The sequence below is a fragment of the Epinephelus fuscoguttatus genome, linkage group LG6, assembly GCF_011397635.1.
Source record: "Epinephelus fuscoguttatus linkage group LG6, E.fuscoguttatus.final_Chr_v1".
In the NCBI taxonomy this organism is placed as follows: Eukaryota; Metazoa; Chordata; class Actinopteri; order Perciformes; family Serranidae; genus Epinephelus; species Epinephelus fuscoguttatus.
The window spans coordinates 19,420,092-19,445,838 of NC_064757.1; the positions used below are offsets into that span (position 1 = coordinate 19,420,092).

General features: G+C 42.7%; 1 protein-coding gene across 2 annotated transcripts in view; it reads right to left on the bottom strand.

The window, feature by feature from the left end:
• Positions 1-331: 331 nt before the first annotated feature.
• Positions 332-25,747, bottom strand: part of LOC125889835 (probable E3 ubiquitin-protein ligase HERC2) — a 322,212-nt gene continuing 296,796 nt past the window's right edge. For both annotated transcript variants that reach the window (XM_049578034.1, XM_049578033.1), the window contains exons 8-15: positions 23,135-23,172; positions 17,114-17,234; positions 12,594-12,706; positions 12,143-12,191; positions 7,775-7,887; positions 5,536-5,649; positions 4,681-5,115; positions 332-3,955 (exon numbers count right to left, since the gene is read on the bottom strand). In XM_049578034.1, coding sequence (XP_049433991.1) covers positions 3,590-3,955; positions 4,681-5,115; positions 5,536-5,649; positions 7,775-7,887; positions 12,143-12,191; positions 12,594-12,706; positions 17,114-17,234; positions 23,135-23,172 — 1,349 coding nt within the window. In that variant the 3' untranslated portion in view covers positions 332-3,589. The remainder of the gene's footprint in view (positions 3,956-4,680; positions 5,116-5,535; positions 5,650-7,774; positions 7,888-12,142; positions 12,192-12,593; positions 12,707-17,113; positions 17,235-23,134; positions 23,173-25,747) is intronic.

Genomic DNA, 25,747 nt, shown 5'->3' on the forward strand with positions numbered 1-25,747 from the left:
GTTTTTCCATGCTAAGATCAAAGGGTGATAATGCGTGACACCACAGGTATTAGTGTATATTACCTGACACTTTCTGTCTAGTTCTCCATTAGTCTGTGTTTCAGCTAGCATGCAACGTCAATGTGACAAAAGCCTCTTTAACGCCAGAAAAGCTGCAGTAGCCAAAGTATTGAATGTTTCTCCTCAGGAAATCATATCAATTTCATTGCGTCGACTGCAGAGGTCAGCTTTGAGGATCAAATTTTTGCCATTTTAATACCAGCGATGACATTTCCCTGCACGCCAGCCGTTCCAACATCTATCCTTCCCCTCCCTCCCTCCCTGTGAGAACAACAGTTCTAAAGGCCGTTTATATACAGGACAAGTTCTGTATGATCTGTCACATTCATCTCTATTTCCCATTCACCACAGGGCATTTGAACCACATCAGAATCTATTACCACCATGCAGATTCAGCCCCTGCTGACAATACAAATCATGATAAGATGGAGCAGTGACTCCATAAACACCCTTGCTTATATATATTACACCATATGAGCTGGGCTGGATAGCGGATCCCACTTGTCTTCTCTATGTGATCGTATATTTATATGGATGGACTAAAGATACGGATATCATTACATCTCTGTCTGTCTTTAACCTGTGTCTGTTACCGCCCCATTCAGGCAATAGATATAAATAGTTGTGTGTGTATATGTGTGTGTGTTTATCTGCGGGAGCATCCATCACTCGGCAGTAGGAGTTCCAAATCAGCTGCTTGTGAGGAGAGATTTATGCTGTAATGCATCAAATCAACAGACCTTTACAGTAAAATATGATTTTATCAATAGGCCTGATCAATAGTGCATGCAAGACGCTGTGTAATTATTACTAAGGTCCGTATCAATAAAACTGTCACGCATGACCTCCTGCCAAAGGCTATGGAGCTGGGAGTCACAGACAGTTGAAGAAAGGTTTGTGTCGTGGTACTGAGATGTTTGATTACCTGTACATAAGGTCATATCGGTGATCCATCATAACTCATCTGGGACGAGATGAGAGCCAGGTGGGGAAAGTTTTAACAGCAGCGACAGACTACTGCCTAGCAAAACATTTAAACCTACATGTATAGGATGCATTTTACCGACCAATTAATAGTACCAGGTATGTTTAAAAGCTGTCATTGTTGGGGAATTGTTTTTCCCTGCACCTCTGCAGACATTAGAGATTATAAATGATAGAGATGCGGATGACTGTCTTTACTGGAGTGAGGATCATTTGTCCTGAAGCAAGGCAATCCAAGAGTGGAAGAAAGACTGTCAAAAAGAGCTTTGTATTACACTGTAGTGGGAGCACTCTGCATTAACACACACACACACACACACACACACACACACACACACACGAAGAGTCACATACACACACATACAGTACACCAGAGAGAGAGCGTGAGGCAGGGACCAATGAGGCAGTTTATATCGGGATTTTGTTTCACAGCCACGGCCTCCTGGGAGAGAGGGGTCTGCCAATAACACTTAAGAGACAGAGCAGGAAAAGTAAGTGCTTTTATTACAGCTCATCACTCATGTAATTTCTGGCAGCATTTGTGATTACAGATCAAGTGATTGACTAACTACACATTCGGCGGCTGAGTTATGAACCGGGTGCCTACCATTCCAGCCCCGGCAGATTCTCTGTGTCAGCTGTAACTCATCCTCTCCCAGGGTGCTAAATCAAAGAGCACACTGCGGCCGGAAGAGTTAAATAATAACTTGAGCTTTATTGTAAATCTGTCAGAAATTAAACCTGCGCGGACGTCGTTTTGGCCCTGATGTTGTACTGCACGGGGTGAAGAGGCTGGATGGAGGGGATCAATAGAGGCCCAGATGGAGATATTGATGGATGACAGGTGAGGCGGGTGTGTGTGCGTGCATGTGTTTGTGTACGGGTGTGTGCGTGTGTGCAAGGGGTGGGATTGAATCAGCCTGGGGTTAGGTAGAGAGCACAGCTCAGGGTGTTTAATCGACAGGTCTCACCTTGAATCGATTGGCAGGAGTCTCGCAGGGCAAAGACGTGATACACACAACCAACACTTACTCACACACACCAAAACAAACTATAGGGAGTGTGGGAGACAATGGAGTGAAATGAGGGCGGATGTCTCAATGCCATCAGTATTGCATGCCTGTATGTAGTCAGTGTTGGGTTCGGTGCTCATGAAAGCAAATCTGAGACTCAATTTAAAAGAACGTTTATTGTTTGACCCTCCTGGAGCAGCAAGTCAATACCCCTTTAAATACCTTTGCTTAGGTTCACAAACTCAACATCAGCATCCTTTTTTACCTTTAAAAACTTGGGTCAAGGTAATAAATAGCTTTGATGTCCATATGTATGCCTTGTGAAATGACTGATGAAAGAAAACAGAAGTAATAGCAACTGTGATTCATAATGTAAAGTCGGTGCTCAAAATGATTACGGCATTACTAGTGGTATTCATTTGGATACATTGGCTACTGAGTGATGTGTCTACCCCAACGCTGCCAACATGTTGCCAAGTTATTGACAAAAGGTCCCTTTTGTTAAATGTACTGTGGATAATGAAAAAAACATTGCATGCGCCACTTATAATGAAACCCTGATCAGAGGAATTGCCATGTGGTTGTGGTCTGCACTGTGGCAGAGAACCAGTTTGCATACACTGCAAAGCTAATGAAGGACCTCTGTTTAAGAAACATAACAAATAACACAAAAAAGAGTAAAGCAGAATCAAAGGAAGCTATGTTTCCTGTAACAATGCTGCTTTACTTTAAGAAACCTCATCATATAGTTTTATCTCTGCAATAACTCCTCACACTCAAAAGAGGCATAGTAGCATGCACATGTGATTCATACTGCAGAGACGCCATGAAAACACTCCACCGTGAAATGTCTTACAAGAGGCCAAGATCTGAGAGGGCACTTTGTCCTTAATAAACAACATACTGTAAGTACTAAAACGAATGCAGCTTGGTAGTATGTAGTAATGTGTAGGGTAAAAAAGAAAAGAAGAAGCAAATACTCAAACCTCTGAAGTTATGTTAAAATGTGCTGATTCAAGGCCTCCGCAGCTCCTACATGCAGCTTTCACTGGAAGACCAAAGTCTAATGCTTTCAGATGAGGTCAAAGTTCATTAGTATCGTTGACTGAGATGGTTTGTAAGAGGAGTATATTCAGTATATTCAGAGTATAATCACAGTGTGGGGTAAAGTGGAGCCCATTAATGCTGATCTGGAGTCTGCTTTGGAGGGCTCTTACAGAGCAAAAGAGACATTTTGTCAGTCACCTTGGAGCCACAAGTATTTAGCTTTGTGTGCGGCCTAAAGTAAAGTATTATTAAGTAGATAATAGAGTGCACATTCTCTCAGTATGGCCTGTCATTTCTGGAGGCTGTTGGGTAAAAATGCTTTTGATGCTGATGACTTTTTGGATAAGCTGTCTATTATCTGGGTGGCTACACAATGAATGTATTTTGATTCCAAATAGTTCACACAACCTGAAATAAAATGATGAATACACATTTTAAACACTGTACATAAATTCTGCTGGCAGACACACCTGGATCTTTGGTTCTTATAGATTCTTCCGAGAAATGCTAAAGGAAGAAACCACTCTTCTGTGCGTAGGACAGTACCTGAATAGTTCAGAAGAGGAAGGAGTTGAAGAAAGAGAGGTTTCAACTTGTGGTCCTGGGTGGAAGAAAGGGGAGGACATCTGAGCATGCTGTCCATGGCTCAGATGGGGTGAAGAATTGCAAATCGGAGACCTGAGGCCAGAGTGCGGTCTAATTCTTGAACGGTGACAAGAGGCTACACTCTGATCCGCGGGACTTGGAGTTCTCTGAGGAGGTCTGGGTTTGGGTTTGAGCCTGGGACTCTGCAAAATGCTGCTGTAACTTCCAGACTTTTGGACCAGTTTGGTCAGATGTGCAGATCTCTCCTAACGAGACAAAGACATTTGAGAAAAGAAAAGATGTAAAAACAGCCTACTTTGTCCTGAGAATTTGACTTCAAAGTTGCTGGGGAAATTACCCGAGGCCATACTGTTAAAGCAAACTTCCAGACTCAAAAGGGAAAGTCCTATCTTGATGAATAAATAAATAAATTAAAGACCTCATCTTCATGATTGCGCAATATATCAATGTTCTCTAAGAAGACGATTCCTTTTTCTTCCTTCGATCCGTCTCAAGGGAATATAAAGGCTTTTTAACTTCATTGTTAAGTGCTTACTGTTTGTAAATTACTGTTCTTGCAATAGTCCATTACTAAAGTCACACCTCAAGCCTGCCAACCAGTTAATGTATACTTGCATCTTTAATCTCAGCCAAAGTGATTCAATACTGCCTCTCGGAGTACAAAACCACTTAGCTCTCTCAGGCATGTTGTGGAACGGACATTCATAGTAAGTATAACAAATAAGGGGTTGAGGGCCAGCAGCCCCGTGACGTCACCGGGTCATCTGGATGTTTCCATTCACTCTCTGCTGTCTAAACAAAGCAACAGCGATCTTTGGATTGTACTAAGTGAGACAAAGTGGTGAAAGAAAAAAAAAATAATACTTGCAAACCTAGATGATGGTTTCCCTTAGAGGAGTTAAATGAAACACACCAGTGACAAGCTTACCCATTAAGATTTTTTCTTTGTGATAACTCCATTAACACTCACCTTCTGAGCCTCATCTAAAACTCTGCCATGAGCTTGCTGTCCCGTCAGTAGCCAGGGTAAGCTGCTGGCAGCGGGCCTGCACTGCTCTCCCTCTGACCTGGGTAAAACATACAAAGTGGTGAAGACTACATCTCTGCTTCTACGTGGCTCTTTCATCGACTCCCATGGCCCCGCTGTCCTGTAACTCTCTCTCTCATCCCCTTGGTCGGATTTGATTGATGAGCGGCCATTTCCTCTCCTGTCCATCCCCGTTGAAGACCTGGCAATGGCAGATGCTGAATCGTGTAACGCTCCATCTCTCTCATCTTTGTTTGGTCTTTCTTCATGTCTTTCTTCTTCCTCAGCACTCTCACTTTCGTCATCCTTCGCCTGCTCCTCAGAGCCCTCTGGTCTCTCTAGACCGTGAAGCAGCTTGTGGTGAACCTGTCTGGTGTCCTGTCAAGAGGATACACAATATCTTTTTAGGTTGTTCTAATTGTAACGCAAGCAGCCTAACTGTGCAGTCAGAGCAGATGACAGATGCCATTTCAAAGCAGGTATTTAACTATACCAAACGATATAATCTGTGATAAACTGCAGCCATGGACTGATTTGTAAACTTTAAACCAATTCACTTAAAATGCATATCTGAGAACCAAACCTCTACTTTGCCATCAAAGCTTACAGCATTAATGCTCACTGTGACTTAGTCATTGTGTAAATTTCTAGGCAGGCGTTGTGACATTTCACAAAAATGTGTTACTTTTTTCAGTGATCTCAACCACAGGGGATTACAGTTTGAAATTGAGTAATTACATGACAATCACTCATCGCCATTAACGTTCCATTTAAGGTTTGGCCTGTTTGCTGTCTTACCAGGAGTTTGATGGAGGGCTGATATAAGTTTCCTCCCTGTGCGTTCACTGGAGAAACAGGTCCAGGACGTGTTAGCTTGGCGCGGTCCTGGAGGATTGTGGAGGCCTTTAGCCTCTACCAAAACAAGAGAAATGTGCCTCTCAGTCGCAATAAAAACCTGTTTCTGTGACAAGAAATGCACCTCCTGGTAACTCAAAAAGATTTCTAATTTATGGGCTGTGCTAACATCAGCCACTGATGAGCCTACATTCGGGAAGCTGGATTTTGTTTGGAGTTGGAGGGTGTGCAAATGCCACGACTTGACTGTGACGATGAGACCTCTGGACTGCTGTATACAGTCACTGGGGCTATGCTACAGTTTGATGGTCAGTATATCCCTCCAAAATTTTGGATGACTGCTTGTGAAACTGTTATCTCCTTTTCTACCTCCAATATAATGAGCAATGTAACTAATTACTTTTGCTCTTGAATAACTAGTTAAGTAATAGAGTTTGTCTTAAAACACAAATATTTCATGAGTAACTGATTAAGCTTTTTACCGAACATATCCAACACTGGACCTACTGTGTCCAGTGGGTATCCCCTCCAGTGGTACAGTAGTTACAATGCATGTGTGTGTGTATATGCATGTTGCATGTGTACATGTGGAGGTGAGAGAAATGCCCTGGTAAGGTTGTCTTCACCAGTGCACAGTGTAATTCTAATTGGCTTTATTAGGGGGCTTAAATCTAATACCAGCTCTGTGAGCTGCCTTAGGCTGTGTGTGTGTGTGTGTGTGTGTGTGTGTGTGTGTGCGTGCACCTCTGTTTTCTGTGTAACAGACATGAGTAGATGGACTAACACGGTAATAAAACTACATTCCATCCTCTGCCTCAGCCCGGTGCGGTGTGTTTCTCCAGTCCGAGAGCAGAGCCTCAGTCAATAGCCAAATACAGCATTTAGAGGTTCAAGTCCAATGAAGCAGCAATGCTGTAGCACCAGATGTAATGATGCAGACTTAAGGCAAGAGAAAAGCTGCATGAAACTGCACCGCAACATTTGACCCCATTTAAAAACTTGATACCAATTAGAGAGTTCTGGGAGTAAATAATTTAAGAGACCGCTCTCACTGAACACACACAAATAATTTTATGGGCATGCACACATGTATGCATGAACGTGCATGTGCATCGACACAATCTCACGCATTAACCTATGAACATATACGCACACTCCTGTGCACGCACGCACATGCACGTGCACACACACATAGATTCCACCATGCTCTGGAAACAGACTTCTTAATGAAGCCTTCCCCAAGTGAAAGTAGAGCAGAAATACATACTGGCCCATTTCTGCCTTCAGTTCACCCTCCTCTCCTCACTCTCCCTCTCTCCCTTACCTTCTCCACATCATTTGTTTTATTCATGTTTCGTTGTCTTTCTCTGTTGTCTCAATGAGTTAAATCACAACCCCTAATTTATGGCTACAGGCAAAGACACTTCTACAAACAAACTGGCTGATGAGAGGGGATGACTGAAAACATACGCGCCGAGCGGTGTGTGTAAATCTTAAAATGTCTGTTACTGTCTTTTTATCTATGGTTATTTACATAAGAAATGACAACGTGCGTAAAAGAATGGCTCTGATGCAAAATGAAAAAGGCTGTGCGCTGGAGGAGAGGGAAAGTGTGTGTGAGAGAGAGGGAGGGGGGGGAGTAAATCCAGTGACACTGAGTGGGGAGCACTCAGGTGTGGTGAGAGGATTATACAAAAACCCTGAGTATGAATGACAGTAAACACCTGAATGACAGAGAGACTGGGAGGGGCGGGAGGTTGTGAGTGTGTGTGTGTGTGTGTGTGTGTGTGTGTGGCTCTGGGTGACAGTTTAGTGGTCCTCACTGATATTCGGAGAGGTGAATATATTCGCCACTTAATGCAGTAAGGGCTGTGCTGTTTACTCAAGTGCAACTTGTTATATTGTATCATTCATTGCTGATATGTTGATTCACAGCATGTATAAAGAAACTGAAACAATGAATGGAAGAGGATTTGAGAAGCAAACAATGGGTGCGTGGGAATGAGGATGTCAACAAGGCAGGCAGGGAGTGTGGAAGAGGAAGATATCAATCAGGAGCAATCCACTGAAAGAGTTAGGGGGCTGTCGAGTTAGAAAGTGAGTTACAGATTGAGCTATACAGTATGCAAGTAAGTCAATAAAAGGGCTATAGAGCAAGAAAGAGGAGGTATGTTTATCTTACTTGCACTGTGTTTTCTTTCTCTGTGTGCTCCGTCGGTAGGGGATTGCTGACAAGGTCTTCGAAGCGAGCTTCAGTTTCTGAGCGAGCACATTCTCTGTTCTCCTCTCTGCTCCCTGAAACACAAACACACCCTCTCAGCACCTCCAATCAACACTTTGAAGGCCTTTTATTGTCTCCTTTAATCCAATCTATTGCTCGTGGTTCTTTATGTCATGACTTTTCAGTTGCCATGTCGCTATTTAAACATTGTGTGAAGAGAGAGCAGGAGAGAGTGGGTCGATTTCTATTGCTGTGCAACTGAGAAAGCTGAAGGCAAACTATCTTATGCTGCATTATCAATACGACCCTGCTGATTGTTTTTAACTTGCATGGTTAAGTTGGATAAAAAGCTGATTTTTTGCCAGCCATTAGAAGGAGTGCCAAAACATTCGCCCCCTCTCGTGGAATGCTCAAATGCGTTTTTAACCTTTGGCTTTAGGTTAAATTTAGAAGAGAGCAATGCATGTCGATTCCTAGATCTGCTCTTAGTGAAATCCCTCACCTCTAGAGCTATATCACTGTACAGCGTTGACTCTACATGAAGCATGACCCCGTTTCCCCCACGGCGACCCCCTCCTTCCCTTCACAGCCTTGGAAGATAGAGGAGCACAGGGGAAAGGCATGCCAAGGCAGTAGACACTTTTAAGCAAAGATTAAAGGTTTTTCTTTTTAATCAGTCATTTGGCAGCGATGTTAGCATTTCACCCTAGTGCGGCTAAGGATCAATTTTTAATGTTGCTGTGCAGAGAGCAGACAGGGTGATTGGCAAGAGAGAAGCTATTTACAAAGGATCTATTTACAAATTTTCCATAGAAATATGCAGAGGGCACAATTGACATCTCTTACAGAATTTTAAATGAGCCCTCTCCCTTTTTTCACTTCGTCACGAGGCACGACCTCTCTGAGCCCCTGATGATCACTGCTCTGTGTGTGTGTGTGTGTGTGTGTGTGTGTGTGTGTGTGAGTACATGTGTTCTCTCACATGTGTCTCACATGTAAGAATAATAAAAGAATCTACACCTCTCCCTTGTGTTGCATTGTGTTACATTTCTCCATGTTGTGCTGCCAGGGGCTGGGTAACTAGGTCAATCAACCCTGGTGTAAACACATCACAAGAATCCACCAAGAACATGCTAATGACAATGACTCTTTTTTAATTTTATATCTCTACTTTACCTACTCTTCTATGCCACAATAAAGCTGGATATATACAGTATGTATATCTAAGGAGAAGTAGGTAGCAGGTAGCTGGCTTGTATACATATTTGGTGCACTTAAGTGCTGTGCTCAATAACAACTACAGCAAAAGTCTAAAATAAAAAGTTATGACCACGGACTGGACACAACCCTACACAAAAGATGGCGGACAATTGAAACTTCAGACCCATTTAAGTTCATGTTTTGACAGGCCTGACGCCGCTGTCTCCTCATGCGTCAGTCTTCATATCCTTCCATCCGTCTGTCCGTCCATCATCCATCCATCCCTTCATCCGTTATCCAACCACCCATTCATTCATGTAGTCAACCAGCCTTCCAGCCGTCCAACCCACACACCATTGATCCAATGATTGACCCTGCACTGGGGTGGATCAATACTCTCTTGAATGGCATCATTGTGAGCGCTTAGGCACAATGGCCAGGCGTTGTTTGTGCAGTTCATTTCCAAGGTAGCAAGGCCGTGCGGGGCTCTAACCCGAGTCAACTCTCTTTTCTCCTCCACTTATGTGATCACAGCAAAACAGAAAAGAGGGGGCATTAAGCAGAGAGCATCCTGTACACATGCACCAAAAGGGGCAGTGGTCCATGCAAAACTACTTGTAATGACTCATGACTATTAGATGCTTCAGATAAAGATGCCCGCAGATGCAGCAGGTTTACAGACACATAAGTGTACTGTTACACGCCCAAGTAGACAGACGAGAGTAATAGCATACATTCAAACATTTATAGATGAAAGAAGTCATGCGTGACGGTGCAGATCAACATAATGAGTGTAAAGTTAAACTGAACCAAGTCACATCAGACACACACACTTAATCTCCTCTTCAACCTCAAATAACTCTAATATTACTCTTTGTAAGTAATGTATTTTGTAGAAAACATTACAGTAGATGACTGCAGTGAAGATAGAACTTAAACAATATGAACCTGGAGGAGCAGTGGTATTCAGTAGACTCATGTTCACTATATCACTGTGAAGCCTATTGTGGCTTAGTGTGCATACAGAAACCCTGTTGGGTTAGAGCTGGGGCCGGGTCTTGGCATTAAATGACTGGGACTCTGACAAGTCTCAGGGTTCTGTCACTGCGGTTCACAGGTCTTGTTAGCCAAGGTGTCGGCAGGGGTGGAAATGACTGTGTGTGAGTGTGCTAGTGTGTGTATGTGTGTGTGTGTGTGAGGTGAACATTAGACAGCACTCCTACCTCCACCTCCTCACCTGACACCAGCAATAAAACTAAACAGGCCAAGGTGCTATGCTGTGTTTGTAAGTGAGTGTGTGTGGACGCGCACATGAGGAAAAAGAAAAAGGTGGGGGTATGTGTGCTAGAGGGTAGTTGCTGCTGTCACCAATTTGCCGGGGCCCCTAGACGGGAGTAGGAGCAAGGTGACGGAGCTGTGGCTTGATAAACACAGAAGCCCTGCTTCGATTTCCCATCCAGTCCACTTTGGAAACACATGGCTCTTCCTGGGCGCTCTTGGCCCGAGGAAGAAGGAGGAGGAGGAGGAAGGGGGCAAAAGGGGCGGAGGGGAGGAAGAAGGAGAGCCACAAGAGAGACATAGTGATGGGTGTGCAGCGAGGGAGAATATAGCAGCCAGGAAGAAGGTTGAGAGAAGGAGTGATGGGGGAGGAGGCAGAGTATGTGGTAGAGATAGGAAGAGGGTAGAAAGGGGTGACAGGTCTGGTTGGATCAGGTGTATTGACTTCTAAATAGGTGACAGACTTTATGCGCCTTCTCAGACAGACAACATGGAGAGAAAGTGAAAGAAAGATTAAGAAAGGAGAGGAAAAATGAAAAAGAGAGGGATGTGAGAGGTTTGAGTGATCCTCTAAACAACTTATACTTAAAGAGTGAAAACACACCCTTTCAGCTCCTCTTCTTAGTCCCCCTCTCTCAATCTTTCACTCTCTCGTTCCCTTCACTTCTTCCCTTTTTGCTTGAAAACAACTTGCAGTGTTCCGCCTTTCAACTGACATCAGAAGTTTAAAGACCAGCTCCAGTTGGAGGAGCAGAGGAGTGTCAGCGAGGGAGGTGAGGCACCAAACTCCCCTCTAACCCCCTAGAGAGTTAAGGAGATCACATTTTAACCCCCCCCTCCACCAAACCCCACCCTGCCGCTCCTCTCCTCCATGCCTTAATACCAACATAAGAGGACAAGTGTGGGCTCTAAGCACCAGTGATCAAACACGAGCGGCTGCTGGTTGCGCTAGGCTCAGGACGGTTGGCCTAATAGGATTGGAAGCCCCCAGGTGAGCCAAAGGACACCTCCAATCAGCGTGATTAGCCAAAGGCTGAGCAGCAACAGCATCGAGTGATGTACAGTGCTAAAAGGATCACATGGGTTGTAGAGAATGCAAGCAAGCCATGGAGTGCAATGCCACGGTTGATGGTGCATGTCAAAGTTTTCTATGGGATTGATGTAGTTTGGAGTTGCATGCAGTTTAAATGTGTCAGAACGATCTTGAGATTTTAAGTGTTTGGTAATCATTATTAAGTTCAGAGAAGCGTGTGATGTGTGGAGCTGTGGAATAATCTCGTCTTTCTGGCTACTTATAAAAACACTGTATTTTGTATACATGTATGCACCCAGCCTTAATGCAAGACTTCACATGCACAAGCACATAGAAATGTGAGAGTCCCCATGCTGTCACCATCCACAAGTTCACTCACACATACATGTACGGACAAACACACACATACATTACACGCCCAGATACACACCCACCCACAGACGGCTTTTATAAACTCATCACATCCAAAAAACAATTACCAGAGACTGAGCTCATCACTGACTAAGCAAAAGTCATCCAGCGTGTAAAACACACAATATAATTAGCACACATCAAGCTGCTGTGTCCTACTGTGCATTAATGATGCTTCCCTCTGAAGTGAATTATGGTTTGATGAGTGAGAAAGTGAGTGAGGAGGGGCTTTGAGGAGGAGCAAGACATCATTTGGAGAAGAGGAAGAGACACGAGACTGGAAGGAACAGGGGCGAGTAATAAGATGCAAAACCTGAATCTGACTGGTGTACCTTCGGTGATGCACTCTCATTGCCCCGAAAACAATTAATCAGAGAGATATGAATATTTAGGGATAGATTACTCACTTGTGGTGAGGGCCATCATGTGCCAGGTACCACAGGCCACATCACACACCTGCATAAAATGAAAATAGTCTTTAAACTTCAGAGCAGTGCAACATTTTAAAGCACAAATTGTATCAAGTTTTAGATGACAACTCTCTGTAGGTCTCAATGTCATTAGACTTTTTAAAGTTTATTTCTGGCATTTTGCACTTTTGGCTACACCCCGACGTTTTTATCAGCTGTGAAATTCTGCTGTGACATCATCGATCGGGGTGCGTTCAGGAGCGCTACATACTAACCCACAGACAGCAGTGCAGACTCAGCTTTCAGCCATATGCGATTCAGTGTGGACCCTTTAAGAATTTATGCATATCCAGCTAAAACTCATATACTCTGAAAATCCTGGGGCTTTCATCTACTTGAGACTTGAGGAGTCTGAAAACAAAATTTGTCAGTCTTTTCTCATACACACCTTTTCGCCTGCCAGTGGAACTGGCCGCGGAGTCCAGAGTTTTTTGAGGCCTGGATGATCACTGATCCGGGATGCACATGGGATCTGACCCCAGAGAAGCAGCTCTCCTCCTGCTGGAGATTCGAACAAAGGGGTGAGATGTTCAGACAGATACATCAGACATAAACACAATGTCACCTTGCAAGATATTTTAAGTCAAAACTTTCATCTCAACTATGGGAAGTAAAATGAGCCTCATGAGGGCGTGTTCATATGTTCCTGACCTGCTCCAATGTAACACTAGACTGTGACTGTATGTCACTGATCATATGGGACATAGCGCTGTTAAAAAAAGACATTTTGTTGTCATACTGGAAAAACACAGCTAAGTGCCAGAAGTGTCTCTCTTCATTCTACTGCTTTTCGACCAAGGCAGTTTGAGGCCTGGATCAGAGCCGGTGCCTAACCTCCGACCAGTTCTTCACATTTTGACAGCCAAACAACCAACACTCGGCCAGGAAAACTGGTTCCAGATTGGCACAGATACTTTGCTGGTATAGAACTGAGAACTGCTTATGTCAGGGGTTGAGGTCGAGATTATTGTTACCAACAAGACCAACTAAAACATTGTAACCACCATGTTTAAAAAACAGATCTTTAGTATGGACGTCTCCTTCCATGGTGATCCATGGAAGAAATTCAAAATAAACTCGGGGGAGCTTCACAAATGAAACCAGTGTTTGAGCATATGCGATGTGAGTACAGTAACCAAAAGAGGGACTTTGGCGAAGTGGCAATGGTCAGCCATGGAGAAATCCCCATTCTGATGTACTTGACTTGGTTCTCGGCGACAGACCCAAGTGCCAACTCATCAGGGTCTCTGACTCAGCAACAACAATGCTTGAGGCGATGGTGGATGAGACGTTGTTGCACGGTCTCACTGATACCGGAAAAATTTTCCTTCCAAATGCTTCACCTGCTATGAATTTCTTAGCTGTTTAGAGAGTTTCTACTTTCTCACACTGATGTAATGTCTGTAGCATGCCAGAAATTAGTAGCCCTGGGGCCAGGAGGAAACCACACCCCAGTCTACCACTGATGACCTTGATCCTGAACCTTACAACTCTGCTTTCCTCCAAATTCAAAAAGAAACAATGAACCCTAATGAGAAACAATTAAATGGAACTACGATTTACATCCTGTCAGTTTGGTTTAGTTTAGAGAGGGTGTTGATGTACAGCATTGTCTTGAGACAGTAACCCCACCCACACCACACACCTGCTCACCTGTCTTCGTGGCGTGCCGAGCAGACGAAACACATTCACAGTTGGCACTTATCTCACACACACATACACACACACAGAGACACACACACTGTATCTCACATACAGCAAACACTCAAGCATCCACTCACTCATGCTACCTCAGTCTGCCTATTTAAACCTGCCACTAATAAATTTATATTTACTGCCTGCATTGAGGACTTTTAAATTATAGCGTACAATAAACCTGGCACACACATCTCAAAAGCTCTTTCAGGGGATGTTAAAGCAATATAGTAAGCAATTTTCCAAAGTGGATTACAAATTTCACATCCAGGTTTTATTGCACATTACGATAACTTAACCACATCTAAATGTTCCGCATAAATGGGAAATATGTGCTGCTTAATATGCTATTTTTCATTTTTTAAGAAGCGCTTTGCAAACCCTGCCAAGCGAGGGAGCATGCTGGTTTGTGTGGTGGGGGAGTCAATAATCTTTATGAGGTGGATTTTAATTACAAGGAGATAACTGAGTATCCTCCTCACGGCAAGCCTCCATCAATCTCTATTCTGCATCAAGCCATGGCACGCTCGCACACACACACAGACACACACACAGGCTGATACCCTTTCAGACATGATTGATCAATCAATCAGTAATGTATTATTTTCATCCCAGTGGTGCAAATCTTATAAAAGCATACGAGGCAGGCATTGCTAGATGGCGTTTCACCACAAACACAAATATGCACACTTACACCACTAACAAATGCATGTACATACACACACAGTCTGACAAACACAGACACATACACGTATGGAGACATTGGCAGGGTAATCCAGCTAAAAAAGGTTAAGGCTGATGTTTTCCCTAAGAACGACGGTCTGTGAAAGGTCAGATCAATCATGTGCTAAGCATGCCTCATAACCAATCCATAAAGAGCTTGTTTTAAATAATAACATTTTATAGATCACCTAAAGACATAACTGTAACACCAGCAGGTAGGGCGTCGCTCTCCAAATACTATTCAATGCGCCAGGAATTTAAATGGGACCAAACTTAATATGTTGACTGCAGTTTATTTAATGAACCAGTGGCATTTCCAGCGAGAGCACGCACACAGAGCCAGCAGACGTCTCTGTTCAACAATAGGCAATTCTTTTAACAGAATATTGCAGTACAGCAGTCGGCTGTAAATGTGCCCTGGTCTTGAAATAAGCACAATGCCTTTCCTCTTTAAGTGGCTGACGTTACATTTGTAGTGTAACCACTTTAATTCCAGCTGTCTGGCAGAAGGCAAGCAGCAATTGAAGGAGAAGTAGTTGCCTGACACCTTGTAATGGTGTAAATGTATTAGAGGTAGTTTCTTGGCAGTTCAATGACTCTCTATGGAGCAGAGGGGAGATGAATCAGATTGCTGAAAATCATACAAGTTAGAGGATAAAGAGAGAGAAAGGTAAAAAAAAAAAAAAAAAAGGACAATCTGATACTACCTGCTTTTAAATTTAGTCAGCAAAAAGGGCTTTGAGTTTGGCTTTTTAGGAATTACAGGAGAGACAGCCAAGCTAGTGGAAAAGCTGGTGTAAAGGGATGGTGCGCCTCCTTATCTCTCGGTCTTATTAATAATAAAGTAGCTACAGGGATAGTCTGAGATCCTCACGGGGTAGTTTAGGGGATAGCTGGTTGAACAACAAATCAATTCATTATGTACATCATCTATCATACAACACTAAAACTTGGTTTTATTTTGCTTGGTTTAAGAGATATTGAGAGCTAATGAGGTTGAATTTGTGCTCCGAGTGATGTCATTTGAGGACACTGAATCCTTGTAGTGTTAATTAAAACTCAATGAAATGATGTAGATGAAAAATTAGCATGGCTGAAAGCCACAGTGAAGGATACTGCTGGGAAAATAAGGTTTCCAATTTATTAAGTTGTTATTATACTATGTAGAGTGAATACAACTTTTAAGGATCTTTTAAAGAGATCACAATGAGAGATATGTGCAGTGGCAATCAGCCGTTTGGAGGTTTGAGCTAAGCTGTGTTACTTTGTTGTACTCAGGGTTCCCACACATTTTTATGGACACATTTTTAAAACTTTTCCATGACTTTTCAAGGACCCCTAATACATTTTCCATGACCATTCAAAAAGAATAACGCGAACAAACTGTATAGTACACTTTACTCCCAGCGTTAATTGTATTATCATGGGTGGTTTGCAGGCACAGAGCAATAGCGCTCCCAGGGAGGGGGAGTGACAGCCAGCAGTTTCCTTGGCTGGTTAGTAAATGTGTTTGGAAAAAAAAGAAAACCTTAAGAACTACCATGCTCTACTTTCATAGTGGTTAAAACATGTGCATTGACTCTCTGAGTGACAGCTGAATGCCCTTGGCTGCCCATGTCAATTGCTCTATCTCAAAAATACCATACAATTTAAAAGTATCAGTGGGGCTTAGGTATGGAGACTTTGGTATCCATGACCCTACCTATTAAATTCAAACTCTTACAACATTATTTTTCATGCCCAGCTCGCCTCATGTTATTCAAATATATCAGATTGAAACTCGAACCAAATTCCAGCTAGCTGGTGTACATGACGGAGAGACAGGATGTGGGGAGAAAGAAACGTACATGATGGTGAACAAAACGTCACACACTGACGCATATTAAAGCCACGTTACAGAAAATGCATTTGCCGTCATGTTACATGACATGAAAGGTTATCCACAGACGATTACTGTAACAATTGGCCCTCCTGTGGCTATGGCTCAGGTCGTCCACCAATCGGAAGATCGGCGGTTCAATCACCGGTTCCTCCTGTCCACATGTTGGGCAAGAAACTGAACCCCAAATTGCTCCCAATGGCTGTTCCATCGGTGTGTGAGAGCGTGTGAATGGTTATCGAATAGCAGATGGCACCTTGAATGGTAGCCACCTGTGTGTGAATGTGTGTGAATGGGTGAATGTGATTCAGTAGTGTAAAAGCGCAGAGTGGTCAGAGGACTAGAAAGGCGCTATACAAGTGCAGTCCATTTACCATTCACCATTACACACGAATTTCCCTCATTTTCCAAAACCTTTAAGGATTTTACTCATTCCATGACTTTTCCAGGCCTGGAAAACAAGACTTTAGAACTGTCCTTTTCAGGTTTCCATGAGTGTGGGTCCCTGTGTACTTTTGTACTGTGTACAATTTTAGGCTAAAATAATACAACTGAGGTAGCGATGTTAACACCTCTGTGGGGTACGACAGCAGGTTGGATGCTCAGCTCACCTGTGACTGCTGCACTGTAGCTGTCCCCTGCTTGTATCCGTGTGACCTCAGCCAGCTGAGAACAGCTGAGAAGACGAGGAGAGGAGATATGAATTCGGTCCTCCCCAAGTCCAAGTTGTCCCTGCAAGCGAAATAATGACACAGTGTCAGTGACAGGATTAAATAAAAGTTTAATCCCAATGACTTCATTGCTCATGGATAGAATAGTTAAATAAAGACACATGCCTGATCGTGGTATTTCAATTTTGGGGAAAGAGCGATTTTTCTATTTTGTGTGGCACCGGCAAGTGACTCAGATCTATCATCTCATCCAAATTCATACTGCCCTGCCATTCCAGAATGTAAACACGGTTGTTAAATTTGTCAGAGAGGACTTGTATATCACCTCCGCAGTATCATAATTTAAGTGCATCTCTGTAAAGCTCTGTTATAATATCTGCTGTGTAAGGTTATATATGACACCGGCAACTGGCAATTCATCTTGGCTCAAATGGCTGTCAGTGAGGAGGAAATATTGTTAAAAAAAGGCACACAGCATATTTCTTTCAGCAGCCAAAAATCTACTGTGTTTCATGTTTCATTTACCATCATGTACGACTGCCTGGCAATGCAATCTCACATTGGTGAGTGGGTCTGTGTAAAAACTCTATTCAAACACAAAGGCTTAATAACCATAGCGTCTCACGTAGTACAATAGAATGCGCTGTCCTCAATTTACATCTCTTTCTCTGTGTTACAAATGGCGAGGCTGCTCAATTTGACTTCTCTCAGCTGTCCTGCTCCTCTCTTTCCTGCTCGCTCCTGCAGAGATAAAGGGCTTTCTGCACTGTGCTCATGTGCACACCGGCATGCCCTGGCATATGTTTGAAAGTGAGCACAATATGTGTGGGTTTACATTTGAGTGTGTGTGTGAGCACCACGCAGTAATCTGGGTCTTTAATTGCTTATTCATATGTGCGCTACTGTGAGGATTTGTAGATGCGTGGCAGCATATGTTCCTGCTGTGAGTGTGTGTGTCTATGTATTTATAGGTGTGAGAGTGTGTGCTTCCATCAGTGTGTTTGCGTGCGTAATTTCACTTGCATTTAGGTGCAGAAAGTGAGCAGATGTGTCCATACCTGAGTTTGTGCACATGCTTGTGTGTCTGCATGTGTTTATACTTGTATATGTGTATTTTTGTGTGTGTGTGTCTGAGTGAATGAGCACTGTCAGGTGCTGCTGCATGCTGTGCCAGCTGCATCTGGAGCCATCTGTGTTGGTGCTCAGTGGGAGGGGAGCGGATGACTTTAATGTACTTGAACCCCAGACAGACCTTTCCCAGACAGTCGTCAGTATGAAACCAAGACAACTGGGCCCAGTCAAGCTGAACCGGCTGATCTGGGTGGTGAGCAGGAGACAGACGCTGTGGTTACACTGTAACCCCCGGTCAGACTCACTAGGGAACCTCTGGCAGTCAGATACACACAAACACCAGAATCTGTTTGTTTCAATGATAGAAGAGTAGTGTTTTATATCAGAGGACACTCTCACCTTTTCTTAGCTGTCAGAGTTTGGCTGCCTGTTTTCTACTGTGTAATGCAGGTTGACTTTTTTTTAATTCTTTTTAAAATCCAGCTAAAGTTTTCACTATTTTTTATTGTTATCAGGGTTCCTACAGCTTAAAGTAAATTTGATTTAAGACTTTTAAAGATGTTTTAATGATCTATTTAAAGATCTATTTTACAATAACTATAATGAAAAAGGAAAAAAAGAGAACTGACATCAATTACATAGGATTAGGGACAATTTTGCCCTAATGTTAATTGTAACACAAAACATGACTTGGCAAATTTGTGTTTCTCACTCTGCATGTGGGATTCATTGCCTTGATTTTCATCACGACAAGTTTGAAATTTTGTTTTGGAGAAAACACACTGGGCATTGCCTTGTACTGATTTCAGTCATGCTGTGAAATCTTGGTTAAATAGCCGATTTCTGCTGAATTTGCTCTTTCCCCGTGTCATCCGAGGTATAGTGACGGCTAGCTAGCAGACTGTGCATCCTCTGCTGTGAGCATGAACAGTGCTGCTGGTTCCGCTATCATGATGTGCATGACACAATAATGCGAAAGGCAATCCGTTAATTATTTGAAAAATAAATGAACAAAAAATACAATTATTTGTTAGCAATTATTTTGATATTTTACAATGCAATGAAAAAAAATTAAGATTTAAGACATTTTAATAGTTATGGCTTTATTTTTTAGGTAAATTAATTCAATGCCTTTTAGGACTTTTTATCCACGGGAACCCTGGCTATGAATTTCTAACTTTAGTGGCACTTACTTTCAAAACAATTCATAAAATATTCTACAAACTATTTTTGTGTTGTTTCCATTTAGAAATGGCATCCATTTTGCTAAATGACACATTATGAGTGACTACTTTAGGACCTGCAACCTGAACTTTAGACACAGGCCCTGACTGTCAGAACCTACTTGTGACTTACCCCTCTGTGCCCCTCTTACACTCAGTACACTATCACCTAATAAAAATAGAAAGATATCCATTGGAAATGACAAACTGCACTCATCACTTCGCCCACAAAACTAAGAACAGCACAGTATATCAACACACAACCCCTCCACCACAAAGAGAGCACAGAGGCCTAGTAATGATCTTGCAGCAACAATATGATTAGTGAAGCACAAAATCAATTAATGCAGCAGTAGAATCAATAGGTGTCTCTCAGCATATATGTCCTGCAGTTAATTAATAAACAAAAAGGACATTAAGCAGCAGAGCATCAGACTGTGGCAACCACTGTCATCAGTCACAAAGTGTGTACTGATGGCATCAGCAGGAAGGGAAAGGGAAAACACGGACAGATATAAATGTGAGCACAGTGAAATGCCGAACGCACCCACAGGCAACGATGTTTACACTACGCACACATACATTAGGGAGCATGACCATGCATAGACACGCACTAATATACAAATGCACTAATGCACGTGCCCTTACACACACACAGACATGTTTCCTTTTCTTCTTTTTCCTTTTTTCATATTCTTTACCACAGATGAAGAACTGTAGATCCATGGTAACAATAATGCTCATTTTTACTCTACCGTAGCAGCCCAGACCATATTAGCATCAATTTGGAACAGGCCCAGGGTTCGATGAGGCCTGAACTGTGTTGGAACCAGGCCCGGGGTTTCCACCAGCACCAGGCCGGCTCACTTATTATTTACCATGCCTGATGAGTCCCCCTCATCATTACATTACTGACAGGATTGCAATCGACAGACTGGATAGCCACACTGATCTGAAGCCATACATCATGCATATACACATAACAATACATTTCACATCAGTGTGAAAAGCAACGTTACTGGACAAGAACAGGCAAGTATTTGTGCTTTAGTTTTATGTATCCTGTTTTTGTCACATGTCAGACATGCTGTGTTCATGTTTTATAATTTATAGTTTCAGTCATATAGGTTTGGATTACTCATTTTTAAAGGAATACGTCACTCACAAAATGATCACTTGTAAATCAATTACTCGCCACTTTACCTTGAATTCGTGATGATGAAAACTTTATTTTTCTCACATGGACTTTACTGCATGAGCTGCGTGCAAGTTTGAAAACAGATGTTTTGATACAGTTTTGCTGTTGTTAAATGCGGACCCCTTTACTTTAATTCATCAAGAATTTTGGCAGTCCTTGTTCTCTGTGAAGGTATCAAAAAAAAAAAACCAAACAGTTCTTTTCACAAATTCAAGGTGAGACAAACGATCATTTTTTGGATGAAGTATTCCCTTTTAAAAGACAATCAGACACACACTGCACTCTCTAGTTCTCTGTCGTAGTTCTCACTTTGATTCTGACTATCAACTAATTTTTCCAGGAAGACTTTTGTGTTGTTGTTTTGCAATTCATTGGTAATGCAGATATACTGTAATTTGTAGCTCATCTCTGTACCACCGTCATCTGCTTTGTATGAGCGAGACAGCGGTTTTCTTTCCTTGCCGTCTACCTCATTATTTAGGCTGCTTAGAGCTCGCATTAGAAGTCTATTGGATGTTATGTCAATGCAGGTCTCTGACCGGTTGAACTTCCTGACACAACTTTAGCAGACAGTTGACCCTGTTATCACACAGCTGACATTAAGAATCGAGACATGACTCTAGACTCTTTGTCTGTATTGGTTTGACGGCATCAGCTAAACTGGTTTACCGGTTAATTCAATAATGTCAGTGATAATTATTTAGATATGAACATTTGACATTTTGTTATTTATCAAACAGAGTAAATGTAAAAGTGAATGTTTACCCTACAGAACATCTGATATCCTACTTTTAGTTCTCCCGCTTGCTTTGGCACCTATTTGCTACCCCTGCTATGCTGTTACCATATTGATTCTGGCTGTGGCACGCGCTCTCTGACATCATTCAAATTCCTTCTCACCTCAATCATGTGATACAGCGTAGGCTGTCCGTCTTTTAGTCTCAATAGGAGGAAAACAATGAGATTTCTATCTGTAATACTATTACCAGCCGTAATAGGGTTAGAGCTGCCTGGGTTTACCTTGGTAAGGCAGCGGAAAACTTTATTAGGTTTAAGACCTTTTGCTTTTCTACTTTTTCTGCTGCTACTGATACATAAGAGCCTTTAAGCCCTAGAGAGAGAAAGGTATCAGCTTAGTTAAAAAAAAAAAAAAAAAAAAAAAAGTTCAAGATGGCCCCTCATCTCACTTCTTCTCCAGCGACAAACAAAGTGTTATCTTTCAGGAGGTGGAACCTTTCTTATTTTTTTACGTGTTGACGGGAGTAGTTTTGGTGTGGCACTGTGCGGCTGATTACAGGAGGAGTCTTAATCAGGTGGTGCAGTCTGCTCGGGACCCCTGGGGCCGAGAGTGTGCTACATCCTGTCAGACTGCACAGAGAAACAATCAATCATCAGAACGGCTCCAAGACAGAGGAGAGAGAGAGGGCAGGAAGATAGGAGAGATGGAGGAAGAGGGGAAAGAGAGAACATGATGAGGGGAGAGAGAGAGAAAGAGACTGTGCCCTTGCGGAGACTAACATAGAGTTATATAGATGCAAGAGCGCCTATGAAAATCCAATGAGTCTAGTTAGACAACAAGCCACCCTGCAATGTGAGAGCGCAGTGTGGAAGCCAAGGCCACGTCAAAGCTCATAACAACTGATGTCTAACATTTTCATTGCTCCCCCTGTCTCTCTAACCTTCACCTACATGTTTGTTTCACTGTCCTGGCAAAGCATCATCGCCACTGTCACGTTGTAAAAGTGATCACATTTTGGCCGTGGTTTCAAACAACCTCGTAGATAAACACCAAAGCCTGGAGGAAAAAGACTCAGAAAGAGAGGGGAACAGAGGGATTGAGGTGGGCCTAGGTTTTACACTCTCCGGGCTCTGTCTGAGGGCTGTGTAATGATGCGGCTCTTTAAAGAGCGTCTTAAATGAAAGGCCAGAACAATCCTCGGTGACAGGTGGGATTCTTTATCTAACAGAGGAGGAGAGACAGAACAGGGCCAACAAACACACACACACACACACACACACAGCCTCATATGCACATACTTTTGGCTGTGCACATCCAAAGGGGTATGCACATATAAACTAGAGTAGATTCCACAAAGAGGATTTCCTGCTCTGTCCATGTGAAGCAGAGGAGTTGAAATGGACAAACAGCAGATCCCATAAAGGTGATTTATAGAATTTAAAAAGATGTGCGTTCTTGGCACACCATGAAGGATATTAAGTGCTCGAAGGGAGGGCTTGGACACAGATCCCCCCCCCAAAACCTTTTAATCTCCACTCCGGAAAAAAAAAAAAAAAAAAATCTCAAAATGTCTCAAAAATGGAAGATGTTGTGTGTGTGTGTGTGAGAGAGAGAGAGTGAAACATAGAAAGAGAGAGAACACTTGTGTGATATGAAAAAGCCTGGAGTCCAGTGTTGTTCTAAGTCTGCCTCTCCTGGCAGGGCCAAAAGTGGAAAAATGTTTGGCTCACCTCTTGCCCCATCCCCCAGGAGAAGACATTCCCACCATCTGAAAAAAAAGAAAGAAAGAGAGAGAACACAGTAAAACCAACAGTCTGCAAACAATTCAAGAGAGGCAACAAATAGAAGCCTGGGGTTAAAATAGAAAAGAAAAAGAAAGAAAAAACAAAAGCGGAGGGAGAGAAGGGAAATGCGCAGCTGACAAAAGTGGCTCAAGCATCATACATCAAGCACTTGTTACCTCTCCCGGTGCCTGTGATTGCACATGACTGCAAACAAGTCAGTGATAAAAATCTGAAGAAAGATGAGACCGATCGGGCTGGCTTTAAAGATCATCAATCACGGCCCTGTAAGCTCAGATATTATTAGTTCAAGTAAAGCTGCACTCTTCCATTTTATGGACATCATAAAAGACTTTCGGGGGGGTGGAGGTGGAGTGGAGGAGATCCCCCAGTGTTTTAACTAGGACTGGGATGGATGTGTTTGGAAAAGCAGACCGGATGGATGGACAGCTCTAATGTAGTAGCGCTAACTGAATCACTCACACAGCACCGGGATCCCCAGGGGAAGGAATGTGGGATGAGAGTGTAAGGCCCCGCTTACAATATGTTAGGGTAAGTAAAAGTGTACGATGAAAAACGGCCGTGCATGTTTGTGTCGTATCATATGTGTGTGTAAGTGTGTGGGTGTGACCTCTGAGACATTTGGCAAGAACATGTATGGACCTTTGAACTCATTAATACCTCACAAGGGGCGATGCATTTCTTTAAGACCTATATCAGCATTAAGATGGTTAAATCCTCCAAAGTGTCAAGTGTCATATCAACAGGTAACAACCTTATTGGGTTTATAAACCTAAAAGTATGCTGTGCAGGATTGTCAGCTTGCCATTGAAAGTAAAAGCCAACAATAGATCGACCCTCGTTTTGCGTTTCGCCACACCATGTTTCTGTATTTCAGCACTGTGTCTCTTGGATTTCTGCCGCTTATGGTCTGGCACCTGGTCACTACCTTTGAAAAAGCCCCAACCTTGCCTGAGTGCTGTTGGGGTACACGATCCTAAACATCCCGAATGAGAAAACAAGAAGAAAAGAAGTGATGACTGAAAGGGATTATATCAGAACAAGGAAAATCCTTCATGCTACATCTTTTAACATGAATTCCCTGAAACAGATGAATGCAGATTTTTGTTGTGGACACTTCAGACATGTTAGTCAAATTTTTCTTACTGCTCGGAGATGGGTTTTTCTACAGTATGCTTTGGAACACCTGCTGACACACTGACACCTGTTGAATAATAGTCTGTCTAGTGCTTATGTTTTTCAGTCAGCCGTTACATGCAATACTACATTATATATTACATTTATATGACCACTAATACTTCACTATTATTCTGAATATGACAATATTTCGTATTTGATACGGGTCATGTAAACAGCACGTTTGGATATTCTGCATTAGACCTTATTTCGGATGTAGCATTTTCCGATTAAGATGTGTGGAATATGCTGATATTATTCAGGTTTCTTTGGATATATATATATATATATATATACACAGGGCATTTGAAATATGTGTCTCAATTGGGGTTTTTACCGCAGTTTGTGACACACGGCCTCTTGTCGGTTTACGGTCAACTCTGTGTGTTGTACACAAACCAGCTAACATTAGCCAACAGTTTGCAAGCCCATATATCTGGTCAGAAAGAGGTACACACCTACTTGAAGTACTTATGAAGCAGTTATTACTTCATATTGGTACTTAATGTTAATGTGAGCATGCATGGCTCATGTACATGGCAATATTGGTGGAATATTCCTTTTCATTAGCCATGTAAACATCTTAGTCAGTAGTCTTTTTTGGAATAAATGCAAAATACTTTCACCCACAAAACAATAAAAGCATGTCTAAGAACACCCGTGTGCATCAACTTAATTCGTACTTTCTACTCTTAAATGTTGATTCATCCATACCACCACATCCTGAGCAATCGCTCTGTTTTCCACTTATTCCTCGCAACTTCTCTCTCCCTCTGTCTCCCTCTCTCTCTGCCTGCCAGTGAGGACATAAAGGCTAGTGTGAAGTCCATCACTGCCTGGTGAATAGCTGCCCTTTGTGCCTCAGAACTTAATTCAGAGGCTGAAAGGACCCCAGCCCTGCCATAGCACCTCTGTGTGCTGCCTGATTTAAAAGAGCTTGCATGTCCACTGAGGTCTGCCTGAAAGCCCTCTGTTAAAGGTTAAACACACCAGGTTTGATCAAGTTTTGAGGATTCAAAAATCAGAGGGCGAACCACTTTGGTAACGGCATACAAGATTATAAATTTAGTTTCCTTCCTTAGACTAAGTTGAGTACAAACAAATCTGGTGCCAACTCTGGTCTCGCAGTCACTAACGTCTGCCCTGTTGTCAAGGAAACCTGACTGTTTTTTCATGGTTGCCATGACCTTATTCAATATATAGACCCCCTCACCCCTCCGTATGTTACCATTCTAACATACCCAAAGCAACATCATTTAATGTCACAGCCAGCCCATGGTAAAATTCGGGGGGTTGCTCGGTAAGAAAGCGCTTGTTACCATTTCCAGCAACGAAACTTTTCTTTTCTCCTACTTTGGCATTTGT